The 26821-nt window shown below is 42.5% G+C and overlaps 7 protein-coding genes across 9 annotated transcripts; 2 read left to right on the top strand and 5 right to left on the bottom strand.

Annotated features, from left to right (window-relative positions):
- Window positions 1–79: 79 nt before the first annotated feature.
- chid1 (chitinase domain containing 1) lies at window positions 80–3283 on the bottom strand. Its single transcript, XM_084671585.1, has 12 exons — window positions 2841–3283; window positions 2495–2638; window positions 2172–2304; window positions 2026–2070; window positions 1797–1903; window positions 1610–1671; window positions 1440–1529; window positions 1235–1336; window positions 985–1134; window positions 805–885; window positions 639–681; window positions 80–535 (listed from the first exon to the last, which is right to left on the bottom strand). Exons 1-12 carry the CDS (start codon window positions 2946–2948, stop codon window positions 437–439), a joined length of 1164 nt encoding a protein of 387 aa, XP_084527711.1. The 5' UTR covers window positions 2949–3283; the 3' UTR covers window positions 80–436.
- Window positions 3284–3287: 4 nt separating this feature from the next.
- ighmbp2 (immunoglobulin mu DNA binding protein 2) lies at window positions 3288–9205 on the top strand. Of its 2 annotated transcripts, none has more exons than XM_084671572.1 (16): window positions 3288–3372; window positions 3785–3867; window positions 3976–4145; window positions 4284–4479; window positions 4575–4669; window positions 4874–5037; window positions 5450–5650; window positions 5782–5929; window positions 6039–6213; window positions 6324–6506; window positions 6809–6927; window positions 7069–7163; window positions 7259–7382; window positions 7620–8489; window positions 8618–8817; window positions 8919–9205. In XM_084671572.1, exons 2-16 carry the CDS (start codon window positions 3791–3793, stop codon window positions 9111–9113), a joined length of 3012 nt encoding a protein of 1003 aa, XP_084527698.1. In that variant the 5' UTR covers window positions 3288–3372; window positions 3785–3790; the 3' UTR covers window positions 9114–9205. The 2 variants fall into 2 exon arrangements, with proteins under 2 accessions (XP_084527698.1, XP_084527699.1); XM_084671573.1 differs by having other exon boundaries at window positions 3307–3372; window positions 3789–3867.
- Window positions 9104–11333, bottom strand: LOC146259027 (zinc-binding protein A33-like). The gene is made up of 6 exons (XM_084671583.1): window positions 10871–11333; window positions 10601–10696; window positions 10267–10497; window positions 10148–10170; window positions 9918–10036; window positions 9104–9826 (listed from the first exon to the last, which is right to left on the bottom strand). Exons 1-6 carry the CDS (start codon window positions 11270–11272, stop codon window positions 9267–9269), a joined length of 1431 nt encoding a protein of 476 aa, XP_084527709.1. The 5' UTR covers window positions 11273–11333; the 3' UTR covers window positions 9104–9266.
- A 242-nt stretch (window positions 11334–11575) lies between these two features.
- Window positions 11576–18400, bottom strand: rapsn (receptor-associated protein of the synapse, 43kD). The gene is made up of 8 exons (XM_084671584.1): window positions 17762–18400; window positions 16619–16957; window positions 15736–15894; window positions 14781–14879; window positions 14545–14667; window positions 14382–14435; window positions 13875–14074; window positions 11576–13666 (listed from the first exon to the last, which is right to left on the bottom strand). The coding sequence occupies exons 1-8, from the start codon at window positions 17984–17986 to the stop codon at window positions 13594–13596; spliced, it is 1272 nt and encodes a 423-aa protein (XP_084527710.1). The 5' UTR covers window positions 17987–18400; the 3' UTR covers window positions 11576–13593.
- Window positions 18401–18600: 200 nt separating this feature from the next.
- kbtbd4 (kelch repeat and BTB (POZ) domain containing 4) lies at window positions 18601–22214 on the bottom strand. 2 transcript variants are annotated; one of them, XM_084671580.1, is made up of 5 exons: window positions 22165–22214; window positions 21398–21879; window positions 21097–21238; window positions 20872–20978; window positions 18601–20611 (listed from the first exon to the last, which is right to left on the bottom strand). In XM_084671580.1, exons 2-5 carry the CDS (start codon window positions 21857–21859, stop codon window positions 19751–19753), a joined length of 1572 nt encoding a protein of 523 aa, XP_084527706.1. In that variant the 5' UTR covers window positions 21860–21879; window positions 22165–22214; the 3' UTR covers window positions 18601–19750. The 2 variants fall into 2 exon arrangements, with proteins under 2 accessions (XP_084527706.1, XP_084527707.1); XM_084671581.1 differs by lacking the exon at window positions 22165–22214 and adding an exon at window positions 22025–22164.
- Window positions 22215–22376: 162 nt separating this feature from the next.
- On the top strand, window positions 22377–23572 carry LOC146259024 (protein FAM180A). The gene is made up of 3 exons (XM_084671589.1): window positions 22377–22627; window positions 22821–22900; window positions 23004–23572. The coding sequence occupies exons 1-3, from the start codon at window positions 22525–22527 to the stop codon at window positions 23337–23339; spliced, it is 519 nt and encodes a 172-aa protein (XP_084527715.1). The 5' UTR covers window positions 22377–22524; the 3' UTR covers window positions 23340–23572.
- A 136-nt stretch (window positions 23573–23708) lies between these two features.
- ddb2 (damage-specific DNA binding protein 2) lies at window positions 23709–26786 on the bottom strand. Its single transcript, XM_084671582.1, has 11 exons — window positions 26634–26786; window positions 26373–26501; window positions 26174–26289; window positions 25882–26073; window positions 25609–25775; window positions 25335–25434; window positions 24962–25139; window positions 24668–24813; window positions 24404–24559; window positions 24271–24316; window positions 23709–24161 (listed from the first exon to the last, which is right to left on the bottom strand). Exons 2-11 carry the CDS (start codon window positions 26494–26496, stop codon window positions 23905–23907), a joined length of 1482 nt encoding a protein of 493 aa, XP_084527708.1. The 5' UTR covers window positions 26497–26501; window positions 26634–26786; the 3' UTR covers window positions 23709–23904.
- Between the last annotated feature and the right edge of the window lie 35 nt (window positions 26787–26821).

Here is a 26821-nt window from a genome sequence, read left to right as displayed (position 1 = left end):
TTTGTCAGAGTAATTTTTTACATCCTTTAAAGAAATGACTGTAGAGGAACATAACATCGATTTTTTGGAAAACTTCTAGTTCTGTATTGCTTATTTATTTCCATTGTTTTCCGAAACAAATCCAAGCAGCACGCTCACATTACACAGAGTACAGATCATGAAACTCTTCCATGGCACAGTATAAGAACAGCAATGTTGATTGATAATTAACTGGCCCAGCCTGTTTCTGATTCCAGAGTTCAGTTTCATCTTTTCAGTAAGGACTACCAGCAGAGGTGCTGTGTATAACTCAAGACTCCTGAGATTTTCTTCTTTGCTGATGGTTTAGTAAAAACTACTTGATAGTTGAGAAACAGTAGAACATCCACATGCTAGTGTTCAATCGACCAGGGATGTGGCCATGAACTATGTCCATTTTGAGTACTTTTGCTTTTTCTCATAAAAGGTCATAGAAATAGTCCAGTCCTTGTCCTAATTCCCACATGGAAATGCCCGTGCCTAGTTCTGTGGCCAATGCGATCCGTAGGTGGATAGACTGTAAAGAAATAGAAAAGCCATTAAAGTGTAGAAATCAAGGTGTTACTGTTGGGAGAGAATATGGAGGGGAGTGTATATGCATGGGGTTCAAACAGTCCTACCTTCAGTGTTGGATAATAGACGATATGCTTAATTCCATTGCTCCTGGAATATGTTAAACATTTGTCACATTCAGTTGATATCAGAAATTGCTCGCTCTGCTTCATTACAAATGGGAATGCTACAGTTTTTTTTGTTATATACAAAACGTAATGGAAGTGCACACACCTCTTAAAACTGAAGTAATGCTCTCCAGCCTGCTCATCCCAAAGCAGCCTTGGCTTTAGGTCTTTCAACATCTCAATGTACCTTCGAAGCAGACAAAGGATCAAGAGTCAAATTCAGGTGAGACTTGCTCACAAGAAAAACGGCAAGGTACTACATGGTGTGGTACAAAGTTGTACTCGCCTGCCCCCCAGGATAGGTTCTGCTCCTTGACTAGAGAAGTCCAAGCCATACAAGTTGAGTCCAAGCAGAATCTTGTGTCTCCACTGGGAGCCTGGCGACAACTGGAACACACAATCTCTCATCCAGGGCAGTGGTGAACTTGGACCTGGACTAAGAGATTGAGCAAATCTTAATTTAGCTGCAATAGGTTTCCAAATGCTAATATTTTGAACACTGCATGGTGTTCGGCAATAACATGTGTTTCTCTTACTGGCCCGAAGATGAGTAGTCGTAAGTCATGAGGCTGAATCCATCCACTACAGGAGCCAACTGGTCAAACTCAGCCCTGCCAAACATGCCTGGCTGTCCTGAACTGATTACAGTGGCGAGATCAAACCAAGGTCAGAAATGGGAGACAGGCTTTTGAAGTTAGGTTATGTTAATCAGGCTGTGACATCATTAATGGATGGGTGTACCTTGTCACTCCAGGTGGGATGACAAGCACACAGTCTAGTTTCTTAGCCTTCAAAGTCTCACATAAGTGTGTCACCAGGTGAACCAGCTCCCTGTAGGGGAAGATATTTATAGTTTTACCTGTATGTTCTATAACTTCTGAATAGAGGGAGATCAGATTTATGTTACATACTTCCTCTTGTTTCCACCCAATTGACTCCATAATTCAAGTGTATAGCCATCGAAGCCTTCCGTCTTCAAAAACAAAGTAATTAGGATAACAAATAGCATGAGCACATTTAAGTGACTGAACTGTAACATAATGGATGATTCATTTACTTGGACATGTATCAACAAATGAAGTTTGAGTCCCTCATTACCTCTGCCACATCCACCATTTCACTTCCAAGCTCCTCAATTTCATCCTCGCTATCTAGCACACTCATGTAGTCGTCGTACGACCACCCATCAAACAACAGACGGGGAACTAGAGTGAGGGACAAGGAGAGCCTGAGACAGGGGCTGAACATTGAGTAGGTCATTGACATGACCACTGGCTACCACTGGTGATCGTAAGAAGTACAGGAAATATCCAGAAAATCCACTTACCCATCTTGATTTTTCTATTAGACTTTTTCACTGCTTTGACCCAGCCTATGGGGTAATTGATGTAGAATATGGGGTAAATCCTGTTCTAGACATTAATAGTTAGAAACACTGTACAACAAAACGTTGAACAACACAATATTCAATACCCGGGTCATGGTCGTGAAGGCCAGTAATATGAAAGCTTTCTGGTCCCCGGCGTCGAAGTTGTAACCAAACAGGAGAGACAGATGTAAGCTTAGGGCCAAACGTCTTTGCCAAGTCATACCCATGAGAGTTCCACTGGAAGGGAGAAATATATAAGATACGGGGCAAACAAGTTATTTTAGTAATGTTACTATGTTGTGCAATACGTTTAGACAACACACCTCGTGTGGTCATCGTCAATACAACAGTTCGGAATTCTGTTCATAACTGTCAACTGGATGGTAAAGAGTCAGGTAGTAGTAATCAGATGTGATTACAGACTTACAGGGGTTATGAATCCAAGAACTGGTCCTTGGAATGAACGCTTAACCTGGGTACAGTATCTCTTCTCCTCCCTCACGATGTCTCTCCATTGTGCGTCTGAAACAACGAGGCCTCTCTCCAATACTGCATACTCAGCTGTTGATGTCTACAACATAAAATACCTATATTGTTAACACAGCATTTATTAGCATTACGAGTAAGTTGAAACACAACTCATGGACAAGTTGGTCATGAATATGAATGGCCTAATTTTCCATTGCTGTTACCAGTTTGCAGCCCTATTACAGAATTAAATGCAATCAACATTTTTGTAATTGTTGTGCTTAGTTTAATGTTTAGTACCTCACCTCTGGTTCCTGAGTTTTGGGGGGCTTCTTGGCATCTGTTTTTGACAAAGTGGCACTAACCATCAGAATCGATGCTGAAGTGTACAGAAGGATGTATGCAGCTTTCATTTCCACTATTGTCTGCAGTGAAACAATTCGAGTAAATCTAACAGTAGCTAGCTAGCTACCAACCCAGTTCAAACCAATAATAACTTGACGCATGTGGCTATTGCAGGAATCACTTTGACAATTCGCTGACACAACCACGCAAAATAAATATTTTCGCCTTTGTAAGTTTTAAGAAAGACGATATTTTAAATAACGCATGACACCAAAATGGCAATGGATAAATGCATTTACAAAATCCTCGAAGCAAGAGACAGGTTGACTGTGTCACTCTTTTGACATCTGCTCGATGAGCTCCAAGAAGACACTTCCTACTTCTATGACATGCTTTAGCTGGCTTTTCCACAATAAGAGTCTGCACGGTTAGAATTGAAGTACGTAACGCTGATAAGCACGTAGACTACCTGTCAGAAGACAGATCTCTCAGGTAACATATGTTCTTGCTTAAGGGACAAGCAAGACCATGTGCTGTTAATCAGACTCTTTTAGCTAGCTATATAATTCAGAGACTTCAGCTTATTAACTAGCAAAACTAGCATTATTGTTTTCATAGCATATGCTAGCTACTAGCTACAAACACAGTAGTTAGTAGCTAGCGATAAACTAGCTAGCATTAACTAGCCTGCTGTGCCCATGCACTTTATCAAGTTACTTCTACGTAAATGTATTTATCCCGGGCCACACAGACATTATTATATTGCATTACATTGAACCGTCTAGCTAGCTAACACATCTCAGTTTTTAGCCTGCCATTCAAGGTAGAGCTACTTGGTATAGATGTGTAGTATCAGCAGTTGCTATTATTGTCAGATGTCAGAGATGCGTCTTATTCTTGTTAGGAAGAAATGGAAGTTGAACGTTTCGTGACAAAGACCCTTGAGCTCCTGCAGGAGGAGAGAGAAGCTGAGATTGAGGAGACAAGGTAATACACCCCCCCCCCTCTCTCTCTCTCTCTCTCTCTCTCTCTCTCTCTCTCTCTCTCTCTCTCTCTAATGAAACGCCAAATTATAAACCATGGTTTTATCTGAAGGCTATGGCAGGAGAGTGTCTCTCTGAAGGATCTTCAGATCAAAGGAGTGTGTCTGCTGAAACTTCACATAGGAAGTCAGTCAACGGGCCTATATGGACGGTCTCTTCTGGTGCTTGAGCCGAGGAAGCATGTTGGTAGCTCAGTTCTTCCCAGTAACAGCTTTGGGCCTGGTAAGAAAGTTGAAAACGTGTTGTCAGACATGCTTTTGTTCTTAAGATTTTAATATATTGATTAAATATATCAATGTGTTAATTCTGTTAATTATGAAACAAATGCTAGATTACTAAATTACTGACTTTTATTTACAGGGGACATTGTGGGTTTATACGATACGAGTGGTTGCAGTCCATCCTCACAAATTGGTACTGGGGTGGTGACACGCATCAGCCAGACATCTGTTACAGTAGCTTTTGAAGATTCCCAGGATGGTCTCAACAATGACATGGATGGCCTCTATAACCTCCTGAAGCTAGCAAATGATGTCACCTACAAACGCATGAAGAAGTGAGTAAACAGTGGACCATGAATGCGTATTAATGAATGGAATATGGCTGTGGTTTTGAAAATATTACAATGACCAAAATCCGCTTTGTTTGCAGAGCCCTAAATACACTCAATGGATACGGCAGTGGACCAGCATCTAGTTTAATAGGTGTTCTCTTTGGCTACTCAGAACCTACCCAGCTACAATCCAGTAAGGCTGCCTTATCCACATACTCTGAAAATGCCTCGTATTTCAGTTATACTACATATTATTATTATTATTATTATCTCCATAGATGTAATGTAAACTTTTTGGAGAAAAAACCTAGATCTTGAGTTGTGTTGGTTACTCTCGAAAAACCAACATTCTAAGTGTTTTGTACGATGGTTTAGTTCACATCTCTCCTTTGCGCAGGTGATGTAGCTTTCTTCAACCAGGGCCTAGATGACTCTCAGCGAGAGGCGGTGTCCTTTGCGTTGTCTCAAAGGGAAGTGGCTGTGATTCATGGGCCACCAGGGACTGGGAAAACAACCACAGTGCTAGAAGTCATCCTCCAAGCTGTAAAACAGGGACAGAAGGTATAGTGGTGCAGCCTCAGAGGCGTTTTCTGTAAAGCTTGTCCTGAATCTAGAAATGTGTATCCTGATGAAATGTGTTATCTGTCGTTAAGTGTTGTGTTTGTGACTGGGGGGGAAAATAAATCCGCGGCTTTGATACATTGGGAGTCAGATGGCTGAGCGGTTAGGGAATCGGGCTACTAATCAGAAGGTTGCCGGTTTGGTTGCCAGTTTGATTCCCGGCTGTGCAGAAAAATGACGTTGTGTCCTTGAGCAAGGCATTTCACCCTACTTGCCTCGGGGGGAATGTCCCTGTACTTAATGTAAGTCGCTCTGGATAAGAGCGTCTGCTAAAATGACTAAATGTAAAATGTAAATGATTAACTGTGTTTTTAATCAGGTGCCCGTTGATTCTCATTCTGTGTGCTTGCAGGTCCTGTGCTGTGCTTCCTCTAACGTTGCTGTGGATAACCTGGTAGAGCGCCTGGCTAAATGCAAAGCCAAGGTCCTGAGACTGGGACATCCTGCCAGACTGCTGGAGTCCATACAGAAACACTCCCTGGATGCTGTCTTAGCCCAGAGCGACAACACTAACATCATAGCTGACATCCGCAAAGACATCGATAAAGCCTTTGTAAGTTTAGTGCTTGGACCAGCATGTGGTTTGCATAGCTGAATATTCCACACTCGCAGTTGCTTGTTCTTCACTGTAGTAAGTCAGTAACTTTTGTTACTGACTGTGTTCTCCTTTACTGTACCATGAAGATGGGAATGAAGAAGATGCGTGACAAAGGAGAACGTTTTAATCTGAAGCGAGAAGTTGGGGAGCTAAAGAAAGAGCTAAGGACCAGGGAAGCAACAGCCATCACTCAGATACTCAAGCGTGCCGATGTTGTTTTGTCAACCAACACGGGTATGGGATCGCAGCCATTGCTGAGAATGTGGGTCTTAACATGGTAGCTGTAATCGCATGAACAGGAGTCATGTCAAAGTCATTCTGAAGTCACTTCCTGTGTTTCCAGGTGCCTCTGCTGATGGGCCTCTGAAGTACCTACCAGTGGATCACTTTGATTGGGTGGTGATCGACGAGTGTGCCCAGGCACTGGAGAGCAGCTGCTGGATCGCTCTGCTGAAAGCACGGAAGTGTGTTCTGGCTGGAGACTACAAGCAACTGCCGCCCACCATCAAGTCACATGTGTAAATAATACATTTTCTTCTGTTGGGACTTTTTCCTTAATCAATGACATTTCAAATACATTTAATCTGTTTTGGATCAAAACTGCTTTCCTTACCGTTGCCTCTTATAGAGCTGCAGCTAAAGGTTTGTCTGTCAGTCTTATGGAGAGGCTGATTCAGAAGTACGGGGACTCTGTTGTCCGGATGCTGACCGTGCAATACCGTATGAACAGTGCCATCATGGAGTGGGCCTCAAAAGAGATGTACCAGGGGAAGCTAACTGCCCACTGTTCCGTTGAGAAACACTTGTTAAAGTAAGAACTTGCTCATTATGTACATTCAATTATGTAAATCCAGTTAGTACAATTTAATAACTTTTTCAGTAAAAAAAGGAGGTTTTGTATTCACCTCAAAAAAAAAAAAAAAAAAAAAATCTGATTCAGAAATTCAAATAGAACAAAAGTGAGGCTGCTCAATTTCAAATGATGAAATTCAGATCCATATTTTTACACACAAATACAATCACATTCTGTGGGAAACACTGTATAAAATATATGTATAAAATAACGAGCGTTAAATAAGATGTCAGTAATGTTGTTGTCTGTCTTCTTCTCAGGGATCTGCCTGGCGTTCTCAGTAATGAAGAGACCAGCACCCCTCTTCTCCTGATTGACACTGCAGGCTGTGGTCTGAGTGAGATGGAGGTGGCCGATGAGCAATCGAAAGGCAATCAGGGTACGTTTTCCCTTCGACAACAACCCACCCCCCCCTGCGCCAAACTACATAATTATGTCTCAACCGAGTAGAAATCTAGCCCAGGGACCTTTCGTATCACTTTGTCAATCCTCTACCAAACTCATCAGCATGAATCCCCAGGTGAGGTGGACATTGTTGACTTGCACATAAAAGCCTTGACCACAGCTGGGTTGAAGGCCAGGGACATTGCTGTTATCGCCCCGTACAATTTACAGGTACGTCATTGTGGTGTTGACCTCAACTAAAAACACCAATCTGGAGAAAGAGGATTGAGAAAGAGGTTCACTGTTTGGTTGCTGTTTCTCTCCAGGTACACTTACTGCGTCAGAAGCTCTCAGCCAAGCATCCTGAACTGGAGATCAAGTCTGTGGACGGCTTCCAGGGAAGAGAGAAAGAAGCTGTTGTACTTTCATTGGTGCGGTCTAACAGGAAAGGTAATCCGTTTTTCTTAAAGCCATATTTGCATATTGCTAAAGGCTTTCTGTGATGAAGTTGAGCGAAGATGGGAATCGTAGTTCCGGCAGGTTTGGCTCCTTCAGAAAGCCCTCGATTTGATCCTTGATCTTGGTGTATTTGTTCTTTGTCTGTTCTTCCTTTTCTTAAAGCCATATTTGCATATTGCTAAAGGCTTTCTGTGATGAAGTGCTTTCAATGTGTTCATTCTATCTCAGGTGAAGTTGGATTTCTCGCTGAAGACAGAAGAATCAACGTGGCTGTGACCCGGGCCAGGCGTCACCTGACTGTGGTGTGTGACACTCAGACAGTACAGAACCATGGCTTCCTCAAGTCCCTGATTGACCACATGACTGAATGTGGAGAGGTCCGGACAGCCTTCGAGTACCTCCAGGATATTGTGCCACAGAACTACACCCGTGACCACAAAGAGACCAAAACGAATGCTAACACTAATGGCTCCTCCTCTGCTAAACAGAAGACCGAGGCTCACCCAGGGGGCAAGGTCGGGGGTCATCCAGGGGGCAAGGTAGAGATGCGACACAAGAACCCAACTGTCAGTAAAAGCAAGGGAGGAGAGGCCACCTCAGGATCTCACATCAAGGACGGCTCTTCCACACTCACAGAGGAAGAACAGACAAAGAACAAATACACCAAGATCAAGGATCAAATCGAGGGCTTTCTGAAGGAGCCAAACCTGCCGGAACTACGATTCTCATCTTCGCTCAACTCCCATGACCGCCTTCTGGTCCACCAGATCTCTGAGGAGCTGGGGCTGAGGCACGAGAGCCAGGGGGAGGGCAGGGACAGATGCATCACTGTGTCCAGACCACCACCATCAGGACCGGGGCCTGAAGAGGGGGAGGCGGGGGACAGGCCCCCACACCCCACAGCGAAGGAACTGGAGGAGAATGATCCAGAACCTAAAGCCGAATCTTCAAATAAACCCCTACTGGACCTAAAGACTCTCCATCTGGAACGCATGAGAAGGGAGCGAGAGAGAAGGGAGGAGAACATGGAACTGAAAAAGCAGCAAGATGCTGTCCGTAAGATGCAAAGTCAACCCACTAAGAAGGCAAAGTCCAAAGGTTTGTCAAATTTACACACACACACACACACACAGTATACATATATCAACCATGTTCCTTGGTGAACAACTTAAATGTGCTCCATGTTCATGCTATGTTGTAAACTGTTTTATTCCTTCACCGTCAAGGGAAGAGCTGTACAAAAGCAGGTGCCTCTGACATCGCAGCTGCCGCTACTGTGGAAGATGACTTTGATGCGCTAATCAGTGCTGTGGTGAAGGCGGAGAGCGTGTGCAGTTTTGTCAAATGCAAGGCCTCGGTTCTTTTACTAGGCCAGCTCTGCCAGTTTTGTAATAGACAGTACTGTCTTAGCCACCACATACCTGAGGTAAAACAACGTGTATTCTTCTAGTTGGGAATATCTTAGATACCTACAACTGATCTCATTCCTGATACATCTGGTGGTGAATGGTTGTATGTGTTATTCAGGTTCATGGCTGTGGGGACAAAGCCAAGTCCCATGCCAGGATGAGGATAAGCAAAGAGGGCGTGCTTTATGCTGGCAGTGGACAGAAGGACAAGTCGGTGGATCCTAACAAGAAGGCCTATCTGCACAGAAAACTGGATTCCAGACTTAAAGACATGGCCACTCAGAGGAAAACAAAACCAAAAGAGAAGGAATGAGTTTTTAATTCAAATGTTTAAAATCTCTACAATGTTCAACAGTAATAATCATGCTTGAACCACAGTAAATAATTATTTCTTGCTGAATGAAATGCATCTTTCATTGTTCCACTGTCGCTGCGTTAACATAAATACTGAGCCTAAGTAACCGGCTCAGTGAGTTTTGGCCCATTGTACTCGAGATATCGTCAGCGGACATATTCTCATTGGGATGCAACTTTTTCCACTCTGACTCATGCCGGGTGACAGGTAGGGGAACATCCTCTCAGTGAACTTGTCCTTAAAAGTATGTATTGAAGTTAGGTCTGCAGCATTGAGGAACGCCACTCTGCCTTTATCATAGTCCAGTTCCACAAGGATGCGTTGAGGCCTGTTCTTAACAGACAGCTTGGTCCGTGTCGAGGTCTGAGCCCAGTACTCCCCATTGCACAAGCCTATCACCCAAAAGCCCTCTGATGGGCTCATAAAAACTGTGCTTTTGCGTTTGATGGACTCCCGGGCCACCCCTATGTACCAGTCACTGCTTAGCCCCACCTCTACAGTCCAGCTATGTTTACCAGAGGTAAACCCCTTGGCGGCCAGCACTGCAATTCGGTGAGTATGACGTTCTGGGTTGTCTGGAAGGACTTGTCTAGAGCAGTACTCCACACAGGTGAATTCTTCGGAGAAGCTCAGATTGGACTGTGCTGTGTTAGGGTCCAAAGTGATTGGATCTGTAAAAATGAACGTATTTATTAGTGTTTACGGGTATTTGAGTTGTTTCTGTTCGATGGGAAGGACATTTTGTAAAAGATGTGAACTCACGACACTGCACAATATCTTTCATTTTTCTCCAAGTGTGAAACTTGAGGGATCCGACATGTCCAGCTACGTCTATCAGAATATCTCTCAAGCACTCTGGATTCCTCAAGGTGTATTTGCTCCTAAGACATGGTGAAAAGAATCATCCAAATTATATTTATTAATTATTTTGTTTAGATTGTAGAACTAGAAAATCTTTGAATTTTTCATTCATTGGACTATACTGCACACACCTGGTTTTGGTCTGCTTGTAGTCCTGTAATTGGAATACAGGTACCAAATCAAAGTAAATAAAGATTTCTAAGTATTTTTCTAAACATTTTAAAGATCAAATGTTGAACAAAAGACACACCTTTAGAAAAAGCAAGTCATTTTTTCTCATAGTCTTCTCCAAATCAGCTATGATGCCTGATAGGTCTGCTATCTGCTCCTCAATGTTCTCTAGCTTCCCAGAAATCAGTGTGGTCTTCACTTCCTCCTCCTTTCTCAGCTTCACCAGCTTAGCCTTCTCCTCTGCCTGTAGAAACTGGTGTAACTTTGCAAACTCTTCTTTGATTTGCTTCTCAGTTTGATCTGCTTGAGTCTGCAGATTCAAAGTAAAATTAGCTTTTTTATTATTATTTTTTATATTTTATTTTGTTGTGATAGTTGCCATTTATATACCTGATAAATACAAAAATACATACCTTAATGTACAGTTTGGTATGACCCCAATCTTCTTTAGTCTTGATCAGTATTTTTAGATGTTTGTGAAAGGAATCAAGCTTTGCCGAGACATCTTTCTGAAATATTAGTTAAAGTCTAAGTCTTTATGAAGTTGATTCAAGCTGTGGGCAGAGGCCTTTGCTGAAGGGATGCGGGTATCAAAACGTGTTGCTAAATTTCCACACCTGCTGGCCAGTATACGGACTGCTGCTTGTTTTCCTAACCACCAAAGTGAACCGTTTTTGACTTACCTTTTTATCCAGAGCATACTCCTCCACAGGGAAACATTCATGAACGTTGTGCTGCTTGGATGACTGACAAACCAAACAGACTAACTCGTCATCGTTGTGACAAAATAGCTTCAGTTCCTCTTTGTGAAGAAGGCAAAGTTCCAATGTGTTGTTGTATGTCCTTCGCTCCCGAAAAGATTCTGCGGCTATCTTTAGTGCTAAATTGATCGGAGGCTTTTCTACCGCTGACACGATGCGACACACGGGGCATTCCCGAGATCCTTTCCGTGCCCAGAGTTTCTGTAGACAAGCTTTGCAAAAGAAATGTCCACAACGTAGTTCAACTGGGACATTGAACACCTCACAGCACACTGGACAAAGAAGGTCCTCCTCAGAAACTGAAGGTTCCAGGTAGTCCGCCATTAGTATGACCAGTCACTGTAGTCTCTTTTCTTTGACACAGTCTTTGCTCTTACCGATAATTAAGGTTTGGTTCATGCTGACATTCAAGTTGAACTGGTTCATTATCAATGGCTTGTCAGAGAATATTTTTTCCTCATTGTTTGGACCTGTCTGCATGCTTTGATTTCATACAGTTGTGACAATACAATCGTTACCATTGAAGATTTAAATACTTTAAAAGTAAAAAAGTACTTTTCCTTTTTCTATGGTGGTGTTTAGAAGGAAACAGCACGCACTTGTTTTGTCGATAAAATAGAATACAAATAAATTCAGCCTTTTATTTCAACAATCCATAGAAAATAAGCATTTACAGTACATATGAGTTTCACAAGTCATATTGACTACATAACTATTGGTATTTGGCTCATTTAAATTGTTAGGTGTTCTTTACAATGTGCTGCTGGCCACAAATTAAGATTTTGACTTAGTCAAAATAGTCTTAGTCTACATTACCAATAGGACTTGGTTGACCTTGTATTTGTACAGCATAACTCTTCTAAGCAAAGAATGGATTAACAACCCGAGGTAGTAAACCACTGAAAGGCAGCTTTTTTACCATTATAAATTTACTACACAAGATTATTGTATCAATTGTTTTAGGCAAATCAGGGAAATATTAACATATTTTACTCTGTATCAATATCAGAGACATTGGCTCCAACAATATCTAGCATATTAGTTTCAGCAATCGAGTTGAACAATCATACTAAAGGTAGACAACAAAAGGAAAAAAGGTAAAAGCTATACTTGGCAATACTTGATAAAGTGATGGTGATAATGCAGTACACAAATTGGGATTTAATGGATTTCATCATACAAAGTTGCACTGTCAATATTTTGATATAACTCAGGGAAGACCCTAAGCAAAATTGTATGTACAGTAAATCTACAGTTTGATTTCAAATCCCATAAAGTACAGTGTGCTGAATGATAAATTCATGCTGAAAACTAGGATTAACACCACCTAGAAAACATGTTTGTACTTCTCACAGTATGAAATACATACTTCTCAATATATGAATGTTAAAATATGCCTTAACATTTACTTAAACATGTACAAAATATTGATATAAATAAATAAACAGTCATCATGTTTGTACAGTTTCACTTTGATCATCTGGCAGTTGCTCTACATGTTATTGCCTGCTTCCTTCAACAAGTGTTGAGTTATTGCTCTTTTTAGTATCACTTCAATCCGAGAAGTTCTTTAAATTTCAACATTTTAAGTCATTCCGGCTGTTGTCCTCAAAACAGTAAACATTCATTAAGCTAACTAAAGTACCAGTTATATTTACACATAGCTACAAGAGCACCACCAGAGAAGTAGATTCATCAAATAAATATCTTTACAGAGTTTTGTTCATGCAAATGATTGGTCAGGTAAGATTGTTTCCCAATAACATAAGGTTTCCCTTAACAATCTTTTGACTTCAATCACAACACTTTTCTGTTAGAGTTAAACACAAGGGGAACTTTTCTCCAGAAATAAATGCTGGACAGGAATTTCTATGAATAACACAATGTGTGTTGAACAATTCCTCATCACTAAGAATAAGGAAAAGAGCTGCTTAACCATGTTTTACAGACATACTAGTATTTGTTTTCTTAAGATTAGTTAGTTTTACCTAAATACAATTTACAGTTTAAATCAAGACAATTGTAACAGATAAAGGTACTGTAAAGTATTAACATTGATCTGTATAAGCTGAGGTACCCAATTAAAAGCCTTCATGTTATCTTGTCTACCTGGATATGACAATATGCTCCTACCAAACTACAAAAAAGTCTAAATACAGTATATAGTATCATAAGAATTAAACAGTGACATTAAAATCAAAATCAGCTGGTCATTTCTATACACTGATATGTGAATGCCATATGTTGTGGCCGGAGATATAAATAAAAGTTGAACAATTGTCGTTGAACATAATTCTCTGCCACATACTTGCAATGTTATTTCAAACTATATCATGTTAAATAATCATGAGGTTATTCGACGGTCTTCGAAGTTGGTTTCTTTCCACAAAAAAAGTTAACTTGTCAGTTTGCAGTTTTTCCTTATCTCGGCCAGGACAGACATAACGTCTGTACAGAACCAGTCATGACAACAGTCTCCACTGTACTAGAGGTCCCCGTCCTAGTAGAGTCAGAGCTGGCGATCTGCTCAGCGTTCTGCCCCTCCAGAGGCAGCTTGCTGTCTTACTTACACCAGGAGTCCAGGGGTTGAGGAGGGGGATCCAGGAGAGTCCTGTAGATCCCAAGCAGGCACATGTCTTAGACCCTCACACAAACCCAGGCTTCATAGAGGACCGACGGCATTTAGGACAGCCCTTTGTCCCATTAGTCTGCAGGCACCTTCGAAGATAAAACATGAACTAACATCAAATGCTCTATTGAACTCTGAAGCTTTAGAACAGACAGTTATGTCAGAACTATTACAAAGTATACAATCACTCTCCAGACGTTGGCATCTTTTAATACACAAATACACTGGAAATAACATTTAAAAAATACAGCTAAACAGAAAGGGTTTCAAGGTACAGATAAGAGCAAGAGCACCTACTTGAGGTGGAAGATGTGGGAGCACGGTAAAGCCTGCAGCTGTTGGTCCTTCTCCCCGATGGACTCGCCGCACATTCCACAGTACAGCTCCAGCTCCTCCACACACTGCAAGAACTTCACCACCTGCTCCCTGAGTTCCTCCTGCTGTTCCTTACTGCGGAAGATCCCCTCGCTGAGGCAGTGCACCCTCAACGAGCACAGCTGAGGGGAAGGCCATGCACAGGAAAGTCAGGAAAGTCTATTTGTATTGCACCTCTCACAGATAAAAAAAAAAGAAAAAAGAAATCACAAAGCACTGAACAACAAAATGCAATAAAACACCACAAATTAAGATACAATAACATTTTAAATAGCATAACAAACAACCATAAAGTTAGAAACCACACTGTGACACTCAACAAGGGGGCACTGTTAATACTTAAAATTCAGACAAATGTATCTTCACGTGAATGCACGTGTCGCCCCTGTGTCAGGGTCATTAAAGAAAGTATGAATTATTGGCGCAAACCTTGTTTCCTAAAGCCTCAGCTAATTCCTGTGTTCGCTGCAAAGACTCGAGGGCCTGGTAGAGGAAAACACGCATTTGTCATCAGGAATGTATCTCACAAGACAGCTGTAACATTCTTGAGGGAAGGAAACTGGGAAGGAAAAGTTGGAAAGGTAATATCTACCCTGTCTAGTTCTTTCTGTTGGAGCCAACACTTTGCTACTCCCAAGTAGACCTGTGCTTGTCCAAGGCGATTTCCAATCTCTGTCATGATGCACATTGAGGATTCGTAGCGAGGGAGTGCTTTCTGGAGACACGAAAAAGATTTCAAAGGGAATATTCACTGTAAAATACAATCAATGTAAGATGAACAGTTAACATCTTATGATACACGTTCCTAGCTTAACAATGGCACCTTACATCAACGTCATTTCTGCAGCGGTGAATGTCAGCAAAGTTTAGTAGGCACAGTGCTTGAAGAGGACGATCTCCATGTTGCAGTGCGATCTTCATGGACTCCTGGAAACAAATTAGGTTGAGTTGTTCATACAACGTACAATATAGACTAACAATACACACACATAAAGACCACTGACACTATCACCAAGCTCTCTTTTTTTTTTTACATTGCTGTTGCATGACTTCAGTAAATTCTAATTCTAACTGACCTTTAGAAATGGAGCAAGAAAGAACATAAACCACTGTGAAATCCTCGCTGGTGTGGGCATAGGTAGTTGTTTAAGGAAAATATCAATTAGGTCAAAAGCATGGACAATGTTTTGCCTACCCATCCCCTTCAGTATTTTCACGGTCTCCAATCGCAGTGATGTATAGTCATGTCTACTAGATACAGTACGCTTTTGCTACAGATGGAAATACTGTGACTTTGTTGCCACTGATTTAACTCCAGGATTTTGTATGTGTACAATGGCATTCTAGGTATGACAGGATGAATGAATTGTGCGGCTAAATGTATTCTGCAGAAGTAATAAATCTGAAAAGTACCTCTCTGCCTTGCTAATACTAAGTCCTCACTAAGTCCTCCTGCAGTCCGAAGCAATGACATCAAGTTATTTTCTGAACAGTACATAATTAGAACAGAGTTAAGACCAAAGCCACTCTCTTCATTAACACCTTAAACCACCACCTAACAGAGCATATTTTTGTCAGGGTCTAAGGTCCAGTACAACAGATCAACTGCCAGCTGCACCTGTCAGTATCACAGTGGTCTATCTCCAGCCTAAATATCCCATTCTGGGATCCATACACTTCAAGGTGGTTGGTGTCAGAACCATCTTGATATGATGATTACAATACTTTTCACACAAACAAACCTAAGTTCCGGGCTTGTCTGTAGGACACTAATAGACAATACCTCACAGCATTCCATGGCATCTGGCAGGCGATCCAGTTTCCTGTAGGCCACTGACATATGGTACTGGCTCATGGCACGGTACTTCAGGCTCCAACCCTTGCCATAGTCGTTGACCAGCTCCGCCGCTTTGCAGGGGAAAAAGAGGGCTTTCTCATAGTCCTGCCAGGAGATGGGGATAATGGTTTAGTGAGGCCTAATTCATCTCCTGTAAGAAACATATAAAAAACAGAAACGTCCATATGTATTGTATATTGCATCAATATTGTGGTATTAGTATCAGCTTTAGGGTATGGTCATGCTTGAGCATTCCTACTTTGGGTGTAGTCGTGAACAACTTGGCTTGCCTGTACTGTATGAACGGAAGATTCTAGACTGTAGTAACAAATAAGCTGTCAAGAGTGTTTGTTGACTGTGAAAGCTTTTCTATTTTTTGTTTCACGAAAAAACTCGACATGCGAGTGCATTCTTTGAACACCACCTCATCACAAACTCATTGAAACCAATCCTCCCTGGGAAGCCAGAGGATTACTCTTACAAATCTCTAGTGTCAAGGGTACCTTGTGTGCCTGCGACAAGCCTGCCTTTCTCTGTCATTCTATGTTGTAGACACATAGTGTAGATACAACCCTGGACTTAAGTCATGTCCAGTCAATCTCTGGATACAGTGGTCATGTAAAACAGAACAGCTTCAAATGAAACGCAATGATAAAGTACATTTATTAAATTAACTTTGATTATTTTCAATCTAACCATGAGCTAAACCAATGGACTGTTTTCTGTCATGCAATGTGTGTTTTCAGTTTAAGACAATTTCATGGGAAGCAGTTTACATTCTGCAGGCTTATTGAACTAATAATCTCAAGATGGGTTCCTGAAACCATACCTTGAGCTGGACGTAGAAGTTTCCGAGACTGCAACACACCCTGCACTCCAGCATCTTGTCATCGTTATTGTGTGCGTAACGAAGGGCTTTCTCATAGCTTTCCAGGGCTTTCTGGAAAACACTGAGGCCCAGGAAGGCATTGCCCATGCTCAGACACACCTGGCCGTTGAGCTGTAAGCTCACTGTGGTGCCCTGCATGTTCAAGCAGGTTTTGCAATAAGAGACCGTTTTCTGGAAATCACATAACTTCTCATTGCTTCGTGCCAGGTTGAGGTAGCCCTCGGTCAGGAAGTCTGGGTCCTCCATCTCTCTGGCTGTATCAATCTGGGCCAAAGCATACTGAAGAAGGGAAGGCAGTGTGAAGCGGAGGAGCAGGATAGAAACACAAGGCCTTGGTAGTAGCTAAAACACATTAAAATGGTGTATTTAATTGAAAACTTTATTTATAGGTTGAGGATTTAAACCTAGCTTATTCATCATATAGACACATTTTTCCCTCCATTGACACAGTGTTTTTGAGTCGCATGGATGGAAGATGGTGGTTCTCTAGTTTCTGGGGCTTGGTAAGTTGTTAATGAAGTTTTCACTACGCTGTGGGTGAGTAAGGAGGTTTATGTCAACAAGGAGCGCTGCATTGAAGCTCCGGTTGCAAGGCACTCACTTTGTCCTGCATCCAGCGGAAGCCACAAATTAACCAACCAGTAGTCCTCAAGATTCAATCAGGAAGGCCCTACTAAAAACATGTTCAGCAGTCCTATTCCCAGTTACTCAGCCAAAGGTGAATAAAGCTGTAAAGGTTGCAACAGGAGACCTACAAAAAGGTACTTGTCCCTGACACATTTGATGACACATTAAATTAATGAGAGCCCTAGCACCCCCTCATCAGATTTCTTATATGTTAACTCCCCCCCCCCCCCCCACACTTCAAAAGTGTTCTGTTTTCCTATTGTCTCCAACTCTGTCATGATCTACTTCACACACAGATTAGAGCAGTTTATCATTTTAAAAATCCTTTTCCCCACCCATCAACAGAAACAACATCATCCATTAGAAATAATAGTTTCCCTGAACAAACTTCATTACCTAATTTGTATAGGTACAAGATCACTGGGCAGTATTCAGACAGGATGTTAGTAGGCTTACCTTGAGCATCTCTTTATACTTTCCCATCTCTGAGTGGGCAGTAATCAGACATCCCAAAACTCGAAACTTCCCTCCAGGATCCGAGGTCTTTTCCAGCAACTTGGTCCAGACATGGAGGGCTTTGTCTGTGTGGTTGGACTGATACAGCTTAAGGCCCTTTTCTATCTGCTGCTTGGTTTGGTCCTGGCCCATCTCTGCTGCAAGGTGCCTCATAAAAATATTCATCCGCTGAGGTGTTTTTACGCTTTCAGTGGGAGAGCAAGAGCGTATATCCTTGCCATGCACAGGTTAAGTCTCAAAAGATCCTGTAAAGACAATCCTCTGAGAGTTCCGTGCCAAAAGGCTTCCTAGATCCAGACCTTTCAGCTCCGGGTGTGCTGGGACAGAAAGGAAACTGGATCCACCATATTAAAGGGCCAACAAACCAAGACCTTCATTGCCCATCCATATCTTTAGTGAAATCTTTAGAGGACAACAGACCTCCCTCAATCCAAAGATCCAATTCACCTTTTAGATGTTTACAAGTTCTCCCTTGAAATTCTGGTGTGAAATACGCCAAAAGGAACACCTCTCCCTTCGAAGTGCTGGCAGTGGTATCCCAAAATATCTACTCCCTCCACACCCCAGCGAAGGAATTCTCAGTGCCCCTGCGTCCGCCCCCCCCCCCCCCCCTCGGAGCTGGCGCTAGAGCAGATGGCCTTGTCACTCTGGACCATGTGTCCCTGTAGGAATCCTGCTATACCCTTTGAAAAGTCCTAAGGTCACTGCAGCTCGTACACATCTACCCTCACACAAATGCACAAGACAAACACCAAACCCTGGAGTAAAATGCAAAACTCTTCAGAAGGTTTTTTTTTGTTTTTTTTTTGTTTTTTTACAACAAAATCCAAAAGAATCTGACCCAAGTCTGTCACAAGGGTCAGTCTGCCCTGAGAAGGTCCCATAAACAAGAGTTATTTCACAACATTGGCAATCTGCGAGTCCATCACTGCTTGTAGTGGCTGGCTATTCTAGTGGGCTGGCACATATGTGCCGCCCACAACCCCCACCCCTCACCTTAGCGTCAGCATCTGATGCTCAGAATAGTTCACAAAGTTAGACATGTTACTGGGCTTAGGTTTCACCTCCACAGCCTCCTGAAAAACATCAATGGGATCGCAGCACTTGCCTCCCTAGTGGGGCGCGCTCTCTCCCCTCGTACCCCTTTACCCTCTACTGGGATACAAATAGGTGCTTTTTTATCACCTTGCCATTCCCAAGATGGGACACCTTTCCCAGGTTATAGGTCATGTCTATGTCACTGCATAACCCCTTGTTTTAATGCGAAGCATCATCTGGGAACAATACTAATTTTGTATTAATGTGGAGTTAATATTAAACATGGTCAACATCCAAAATGATACAGAAAGGCTCGTAATGAAGCACGCAAAACAATTTTAAACTAAGACACTGCTGGTGGTCCTTCGTGTGTGAATTATAACACCCAGCATCAACATATATTTAAAACGTACAATAATACTGAGTTATTTCATGCACAAGTACAGCAAGAAAATGAATAGATAAAAGAGCAGCAAAACAACCTAAAGCATTGACAATGTACAATAACTGGTTTCACACAAGTTGCACTCAATCACAATATAGCTACACACTGCTGTGAGAACCTTCCAGAGCCAACACGGGTGAAGCAATAATAACACAAGCGAAGATTGGATCTTCTGGATCTTCGACAGTAACGATGCTGTGTATTGTAGACAATGGTTGAAATATATGATTGGGTGTCAAACTAAAAAACCATCCCATGCATAATCCAAAACCAAACCACCCACCTGTGACTTGTTCAGGAAAAGGAACTACAGCTTCATTAAAACCATTTACAGGCACAAATCAACGAGTCTCACAATGTTGTCAAAATGAGTCCATCCCCGATCCTTCAAATTCCATCGTCTCAAATGATTTCAAACAGTGAGTCGGCGTCCGGGGGGAAAGAGTTTAGGCCAACACAAACTGCCAGTTGGTCAGGAGGATTTTAATGCCACTGATAACAGAGACTACAGAGGTGGCAGGGTTGAACTTCAACGTGGCGGCGTCGCCTTTTTTACACTTGTCCCTGAAAACGTAGACGCAGCCGTTACAGCTGGCCACCTTCCACAGGGACGGCACACAGCTCCACATCTTTGGGAAGCGCAGACGGGTGAAACTATCCAGCAGGGGGTTGTAGCAGACCAGGGAATCCCCCTCGGCCACGATGAAGATCACGTCCATGTGGGTGGCGGCGTGCATGCAGCCCGCGAAAGGGAGCACGTAGGGCTTGATCCGGCACTTCTGACTGGCCGTGTCGAAGCACTGGATGAGGCGGGACGGCTTGGTGAAGAAGTCCATGTCGTTCTCCTCCCCCCCCAGCAGGTAGATGGTACCTCCCAGGTTGACTCCGGCAGCCCCCGACACAGCAGTGTCCAGCTGGCTGGTCTCGGTCCACATGTTGTCTTTGACAGTGTAGAAGATGACGGCATTGGAAAGGGTGTCCTGTAGGGTCTTGCCCCCCAGGGAGTAAACGGCGTCCTCGCTCAGGACAGACACCATGGTGTGATGGAGGCGGTCTCTGGGCAGAGGGGCGCAGCGCTCCCAGTCCATGGTGTGCATGTTACACTTCCACATGCGGCGAGGGATGGAGCCCCCCACCACGTAGAGGTCTCCTCCGTGCTTACAGGCCGCGGTGATCTGGTGACACAAGCTGTTCTGGCCGCTCACGCTGACGGTGTCGTCCTCGTCGCAGTGGAGCGACACAGCCAGGGAGTGTGTCCGAGCCTCCTCCTTCCCGATCAGGTAGATGTGGACCTTCTCACCGATTTCCTGCAGAGACCCAAAAATATATGGATTTTTTTTTTCCTCCTATTTGTACTGCAGAAACTGCATGCGTGCGACACGGGTGTCGTTGCGTCGTTCGAGAGTATCGTTGACGTACTGCTGTTTAAAGTGGCGTTTCTGTAAGGATGTCGTAGCGTTCATATGTCACAGGACCTGAGTTTGAAACCAGGTGTGGGGAAGAACAGTCGGAGGAATTACAAACGGGCGTCGCAACTACCGCTGTAACAAATCTAATCACAAATCACCTTAAGGTTCTCCTGGAGTAGACCGGAAAACTCCTCTCTCTCTACCTTGTTGTGGTTTATCCAAGAATTAATGGCCACTGTTGGATTCTGGGAGCTCAGAACACCATCTGCAGTGGAGAAGCGGTGAGAAAATACTCTGAGAGAAGATGCCACTGCTTATAATCACTTCACTGCACAATGAGTGTGTTTAAACAAACAGCCAAGAAAAGCTCTGAAAAGCCATACCTTTGACAATATCCAGGAGCAGGCCAAGGGGCAGATTGAGGAATTCGTCCGTCTGATGCAGCTGAACCAGGTGAATTTTAGCACAGTGTTTAGCAGCTGTGTACAGTTCCTGATCGCTGTGTCTGTCTGCCAACCACATTACCTTAGAGGAAGGAAAATTAACAAAACAGAATTAACTTGAGGACGTTACATGACGACTGTCAGTCCTTTGTATTCAGAGCTCACGTGGCGTGTACACATTAATGGCCTCCGGTATTAACATTTGCTCTGCTGGTCCATAACATGTAAACATCGCTGGCACCTGGAGACAGTTCTTGACCTCCACTGTGCGTGACAGGAAGCGGGAGCATTCTTCAAAGAGAGCAGTCAGCTGGTACATGTCTGCCATCTCGTAGGTGTCCTGCAGGTCGTCAACCATCAGTTTGATGGTACCATGGTAGATGTAGTCCACAAGCAACTGAAAGACCTTTGCGCTCACGTCCTTTAGTTCTATACAGCGGTTATGTGACTCTTTCAGGTTCGAGGTAAACATGGATCGGAAGAAGCTGCTCTGGGCTGAGAGCACCAGGCGGTGCAGGTTGAACTCCTTTCCATCAACGTTGATGGTGACATCGGCAAACAGGCCATCCTCTAAGCAGAGGTCCATAATGCTCTTCACCACGCGGCTGGAGTGGGAGCGGTCAGTGAAAGTGTATCCCAGGAAATAGTTTTCTTCTCCTTCAGTGCCACGTGCACCGAGCCCCCCCTCTTCACTGGACTCCATTTCATCTGTTAGTTACCTGTCTGGAAAGAAAAATACATGTGAATCATGAGAACTTTGTGATACAAGAGTGCAATCGATTTGTTGTTGTAAGAACTGTAAGATAATTCCATTGAACAGGGTTATGAAACTATTAACCTAAAATATTACAGTACTGTTAACGCTAACCTATCAATACAGCATGGTTGCAATCGGGCAGAGAAAAGCTATTTTGAGGCGGCAGGTTTGTGCGCCTCTTCGTTGCATAGCCAGTTTGTGACCATGTGAAACTACATGAGTTTTGTAAACAAAACTACTGAAGAAATTACCTTTCAACTATATTTTCATGCGGACGGTCACGTCAGACTGTTCTCCGGAAGTAAACAAACGTTTTCATTGGCTAACAGTCAGAGGACATACAATCTTGAATTTGTGCTACTGCCACCGCGTGGTTAAGGTACACTCCTGCACAATATTTCGATCACTCTTTGGATCACTTTTATTGTAGTCGAAAGAGGTAAGCAGCAAATAGAAAAAAAGGATCCTCTTGGCACTAAGAGTACCGATACACACAAATCAGCCAACTGGCCCGTGTACTTTTTCCAAGTTGGAAAAGTGTATGGTATTTCAGCCTTCACTCTGTCTGATCATTTTCAGCAGTAGTTTAGGTGAACCTCGAGATAGAAGTAATGCGCCACAGATTTAAGTATAAGAAAAGAATGGCAACAAAACTGCAGTTTGGAATCCTTATCCATATGCTTTTGGGGCTGTGGATTTACGAACTCTTTACAGGCAAGTTAAATTATACTGTAATAAAGTCTAATTACCTGAATCCATGCTATGAGACCGAAGTGGAAATACAGTGCTTGCATGTGATACTTTACATTCATTATGCATGTTGATTGGTATCCGTACTGTCTGCTATCTTAAATGAATACCAAGTCCATAATGTGTGAATACCAAAGTCCAAATACATCTTTCACAGAGGAAGCAGCTGCTCAGCATGGTGGGCTTGCTTCTCAGGGATTTAGCTCAACCATTGAGGACACAAACCTGATGTTTGAGGTACTAAATATTAAAACATTCTAAAAAATATATTCAAAGACAAAGCTAATTTAATATATCTACACCCAAGCACTGATTAACTGATCTTCCCCTGAATATGCAGCTTTTGTTAGGTGGATTGGAGATTGACCAGGATAACAACATCAGGTTGCTTGACCAGGAGATGGCATCTATGAGACAAGGACGAGCATTTCTGGCTTTGGTGAATGACAACATACCCAAAACCCTGCTTTCCATGGAACAGTTGTTGGACACACTTGAAGGTCAGAAGAAGCCACTCTCTACAGCCAGCTTCCAGAGCCTGGTCATGGGAATGATCTACACAGCTCACCAGACCAAGCAGCAGGAGAGGGAAGATAAGCAGCAAGCTTGGGGCAGTGTGCTGTTTCGCCTTGCTAATGTTACAGTCAATGCTCTACGCAGACAGGATCATTCATAGATTCTATTGCTTTCATTTATTGGCTGTAAGACAGTTAAAAAACATTGATAATACTCAAAATAGTTTTTGGATCCCTCTCTAGTCAAATGAATAATAAACTATATATGGTCTGTAATTAGTAGATGAGAGTAGCATGATTAATACAAAACAACACTAGATAGGTACCACATTCAAGCAAGCATAAAGATGTTAACCGTCTCTGGAGGAGGGGATCCCTCTCTGAATTGCTCCTCCCAAGGTTTCTTCCATTTTTTCTGGGAGTTTTTCCTTGTCTTCCTTGAGGGTTTAGGTTGGTTGAGGGGCCGTTCTATGGGCATATGTGAAGCCCTCTGTGACATGCTTGCGTGTAAAAAGGGCTATACAAATACATTTTATTTGATGTTTATTGAAATATATAAAATTGTAAAAAGACCCATAAGTGGCTCTTAACATTTCTCAGAAAAATAAGTACTTTCATACCAAAAAACAACAAACAAAAACGTACATACAACAGTTATAGAGGCTTGAGTGACCCATCTTGACTATTTTAAAATGGTCTAGTTATTCATTTTGTTTACCATTTACATCACTTCTTTTTGCCTTTCTGTGTCTTGCTATTCTCCAATGGTTTGGACTTGGTCTTGGCTCCTGGTGACTCCAGGGACGCCAGTTTTTTCTTCAGCTTTGCATCCTCAGCTGCTCCTCTCCTGTCTCTGGTGGAGCGCTGCAGACGAGTCCTGGGCTGGCCTCTGAAGCGTCCTCCATCACCTCCCGCCTGCTCCTGTGGCTCTTCCTGCTCCTTGCCAAGCATGTTGTCAGAAGTCCACATCAGGATGTTGACTCCTGCAATTGAACAAAGACAACTTTATTACATGAACATTATTTTCAAATTCTGCATGGGACGGGTATTAATCAAGCTCTCCGTTCACTCATTTCTACAATTAAAACTCACCCATTCCAGATCCTAAAACATCTCCCATCGGATTGAACTTATTGACCTAGACAAAACACATTTCCAGATTTGAACATGTTTGTTTTTTCATGAACCTCCAAAAACAACGAGTGACCCTTCCAAAACTACTTACAGATATGATGCCAGGAGCACTGGCATCATGCAGCTGACACACAAGCTGTGCAGAGTTGGCATCATAGACGTCAATGGTCCTCATGTCACCAGTACACACATTATCATCAGGATACCGACCAGCCACTATGAGGTCATACATAGGGTGCCAGGTGGCCTGAGGACCAAAAGACAATGTAAAGACACAAGTCAAGGAGAAATGAATCAAATGCATAGTTCTCTTGTTACACGTTGACATGGGGGCTAATACAGAATGATCACCCACCTTAATGGGTGTGAGGTGCTGAAACTGTCTGTGTGGGTGTTGAATGATATGTTGAGGGCTTGACCAGTCAGCGGAGGAATACACTCTGATTTGGTCATACTGGTCTGTGGTTAGCAGCTTGGAGCAATCCAACGGGTTGAAATAAGCTGTGTTCCAGGAACAAAAACATAAATTAGGAAGCACATTTTTTTCAAATAGGTCAAACAGAACCCTTTGACACTAGTTACAAATAGTTGGTTTTAAAAGAACAAGTAAGTCCAACCACAAACAATAACTGATGCAGTTAAAAATTACCTGAGTTGACAGCTTTGTCATGAGGCATATTATGGAGAAAGCTGCTCTTATCTTTGATGTTACGCAAATCCCATAGCTTGACTGTGTGATCGACAGATGCTGTTGCCAACAACCAATCACACCGAGGGTTCAATTCAGCATGTGTCACTTTTGCCTTGTGCAACTTCTCACTGAAGATCTGTTGGGGAAAATACAAAATATATATATAAATGATATGCAATTTAAGCTAACTGCTGTTGTGTTACAATAAAAAATAAAAATGTATGATATAATATTAGCATATGTTACAGTATAGAAAGTTGTGTGTACATTGTTTGCCGAATAATATATTTTTTAATGATGCTGGAAGAATCATCCAAGTTCAAACCCAAACCTTATGGCCATCTATGCCCAGCAGTTGGACATTTCCCATATTGTCCCCTGTCACAAGCATCTGTCTGCTTACTGACACATCCACACAGCAGTACCAAAAACTGGATGGGGAAAAATAACCATACATGAGTATAACAGAAAGTAAAATGTGCAAATCATTTTTTTTAAAGAGGAAAAAGCAATGTTCATAACTACATCAGAAAAGTCTATAATTTCATGGAACATTGGACTACATGCTATACTGCCACATGCATTCCCTCAGCATGCGTTCTCACCAAAGACTATGGTGGCTGTGACCACAGTCTGAGGTTCTGGACAGAGTGGTGGCCTGATGCCCCTCAAAGCTCTGCACAGCCAGTGAGCCGTCTCCAGAGACAGTGTAGATTTTTGCCAAGTCGGTCGGACAAAACTTGATCCCACCTATGAAATCCCCGGCTCCTTTCTGCAAATACATTTACAAATGCAATGCAACAAATAGGTCATATTAACTGTACGGTTATTATTGGGTCCAGTATACACAAATATAGATACTTGGAAATTATTCTCACCCCTTGAATGAAGCTCATCTTGTTGAGTCTATTGTAGTCCCACAATACTATGTCTCCACCTTTGGATCCAATGGCCAGTGAGGTGGTATGGGTTGGATGCCATTCTATGCAAGTGATGCGGCGGTTAAAAAGGGATGTAGTGCGATGGAGTTTATATGTTGCAAGAGAGCGAAGAAAAGGTTGCTGGAGACACTGGAGTAACAAAACAAAAAGTTTACAGTTTATCAGCTGGGCTGTGTCAGTGTGTTTTGGGAATCTAATGCAAAAACACTTGCTTTGAAAATGCCCACACCTGTCTCATTTGTGAATGAAAACTTTGGCCCAGAGTACATTTGTAGATAAAATGCAAGATACTTTCGCGTCCATTTCTGTTATGAATTCGAGTGAATATCCGAGGCTGTTTGGCACCTGAAAAGGACAGACATTAGCCATAATATTAATAGCATTAAACAATGCATCCGATGTATATGGAAATATTTGAACAGACAGACATGTTTTGAATGATGTGCTCCCTTCCATCGTATCCTGCGACTTTTTGGAGGTCGTTCGCCCAGAAGTTTTCCCATTCTGTTTTTTTGACTTGGCTGCATCAACAACTGCCTTGGCCTTTGCCATTTGACCTGTGAATCACAAGGTAGCTACTGACAAACTTTTCTGCACTTTGATTTTACACTAGCTAGCTAGTTAGCTAGCGGTATTATACAACAAAATAATCTTAGTCTAGACAACAAACAACAGTTACATCCACTTACCGTATTGGACGCGTATTAGTTAGCAAGTGTTGGATTTCAGTCTTACGCTCCGTTTTTTATTATGTCTGGCTGGCTATAATAGCTACATTTCCACGTGCATGAATACACATATCATGAAATGCATGAAACACAAATACCTGCTCTGACAAAAATGGTCCACGTGACAATTGTTTTGTAACGTTTTGTTA

This window comes from Hypomesus nipponensis, chromosome 14, assembly GCF_054491055.1.
Source record: "Hypomesus nipponensis isolate SF chromosome 14, ASM5449105v1, whole genome shotgun sequence".
In the NCBI taxonomy this organism is placed as follows: domain Eukaryota; kingdom Metazoa; phylum Chordata; class Actinopteri; order Osmeriformes; family Osmeridae; genus Hypomesus; species Hypomesus nipponensis.
This window is presented reverse-complemented; position numbering and strand designations above follow the sequence as displayed.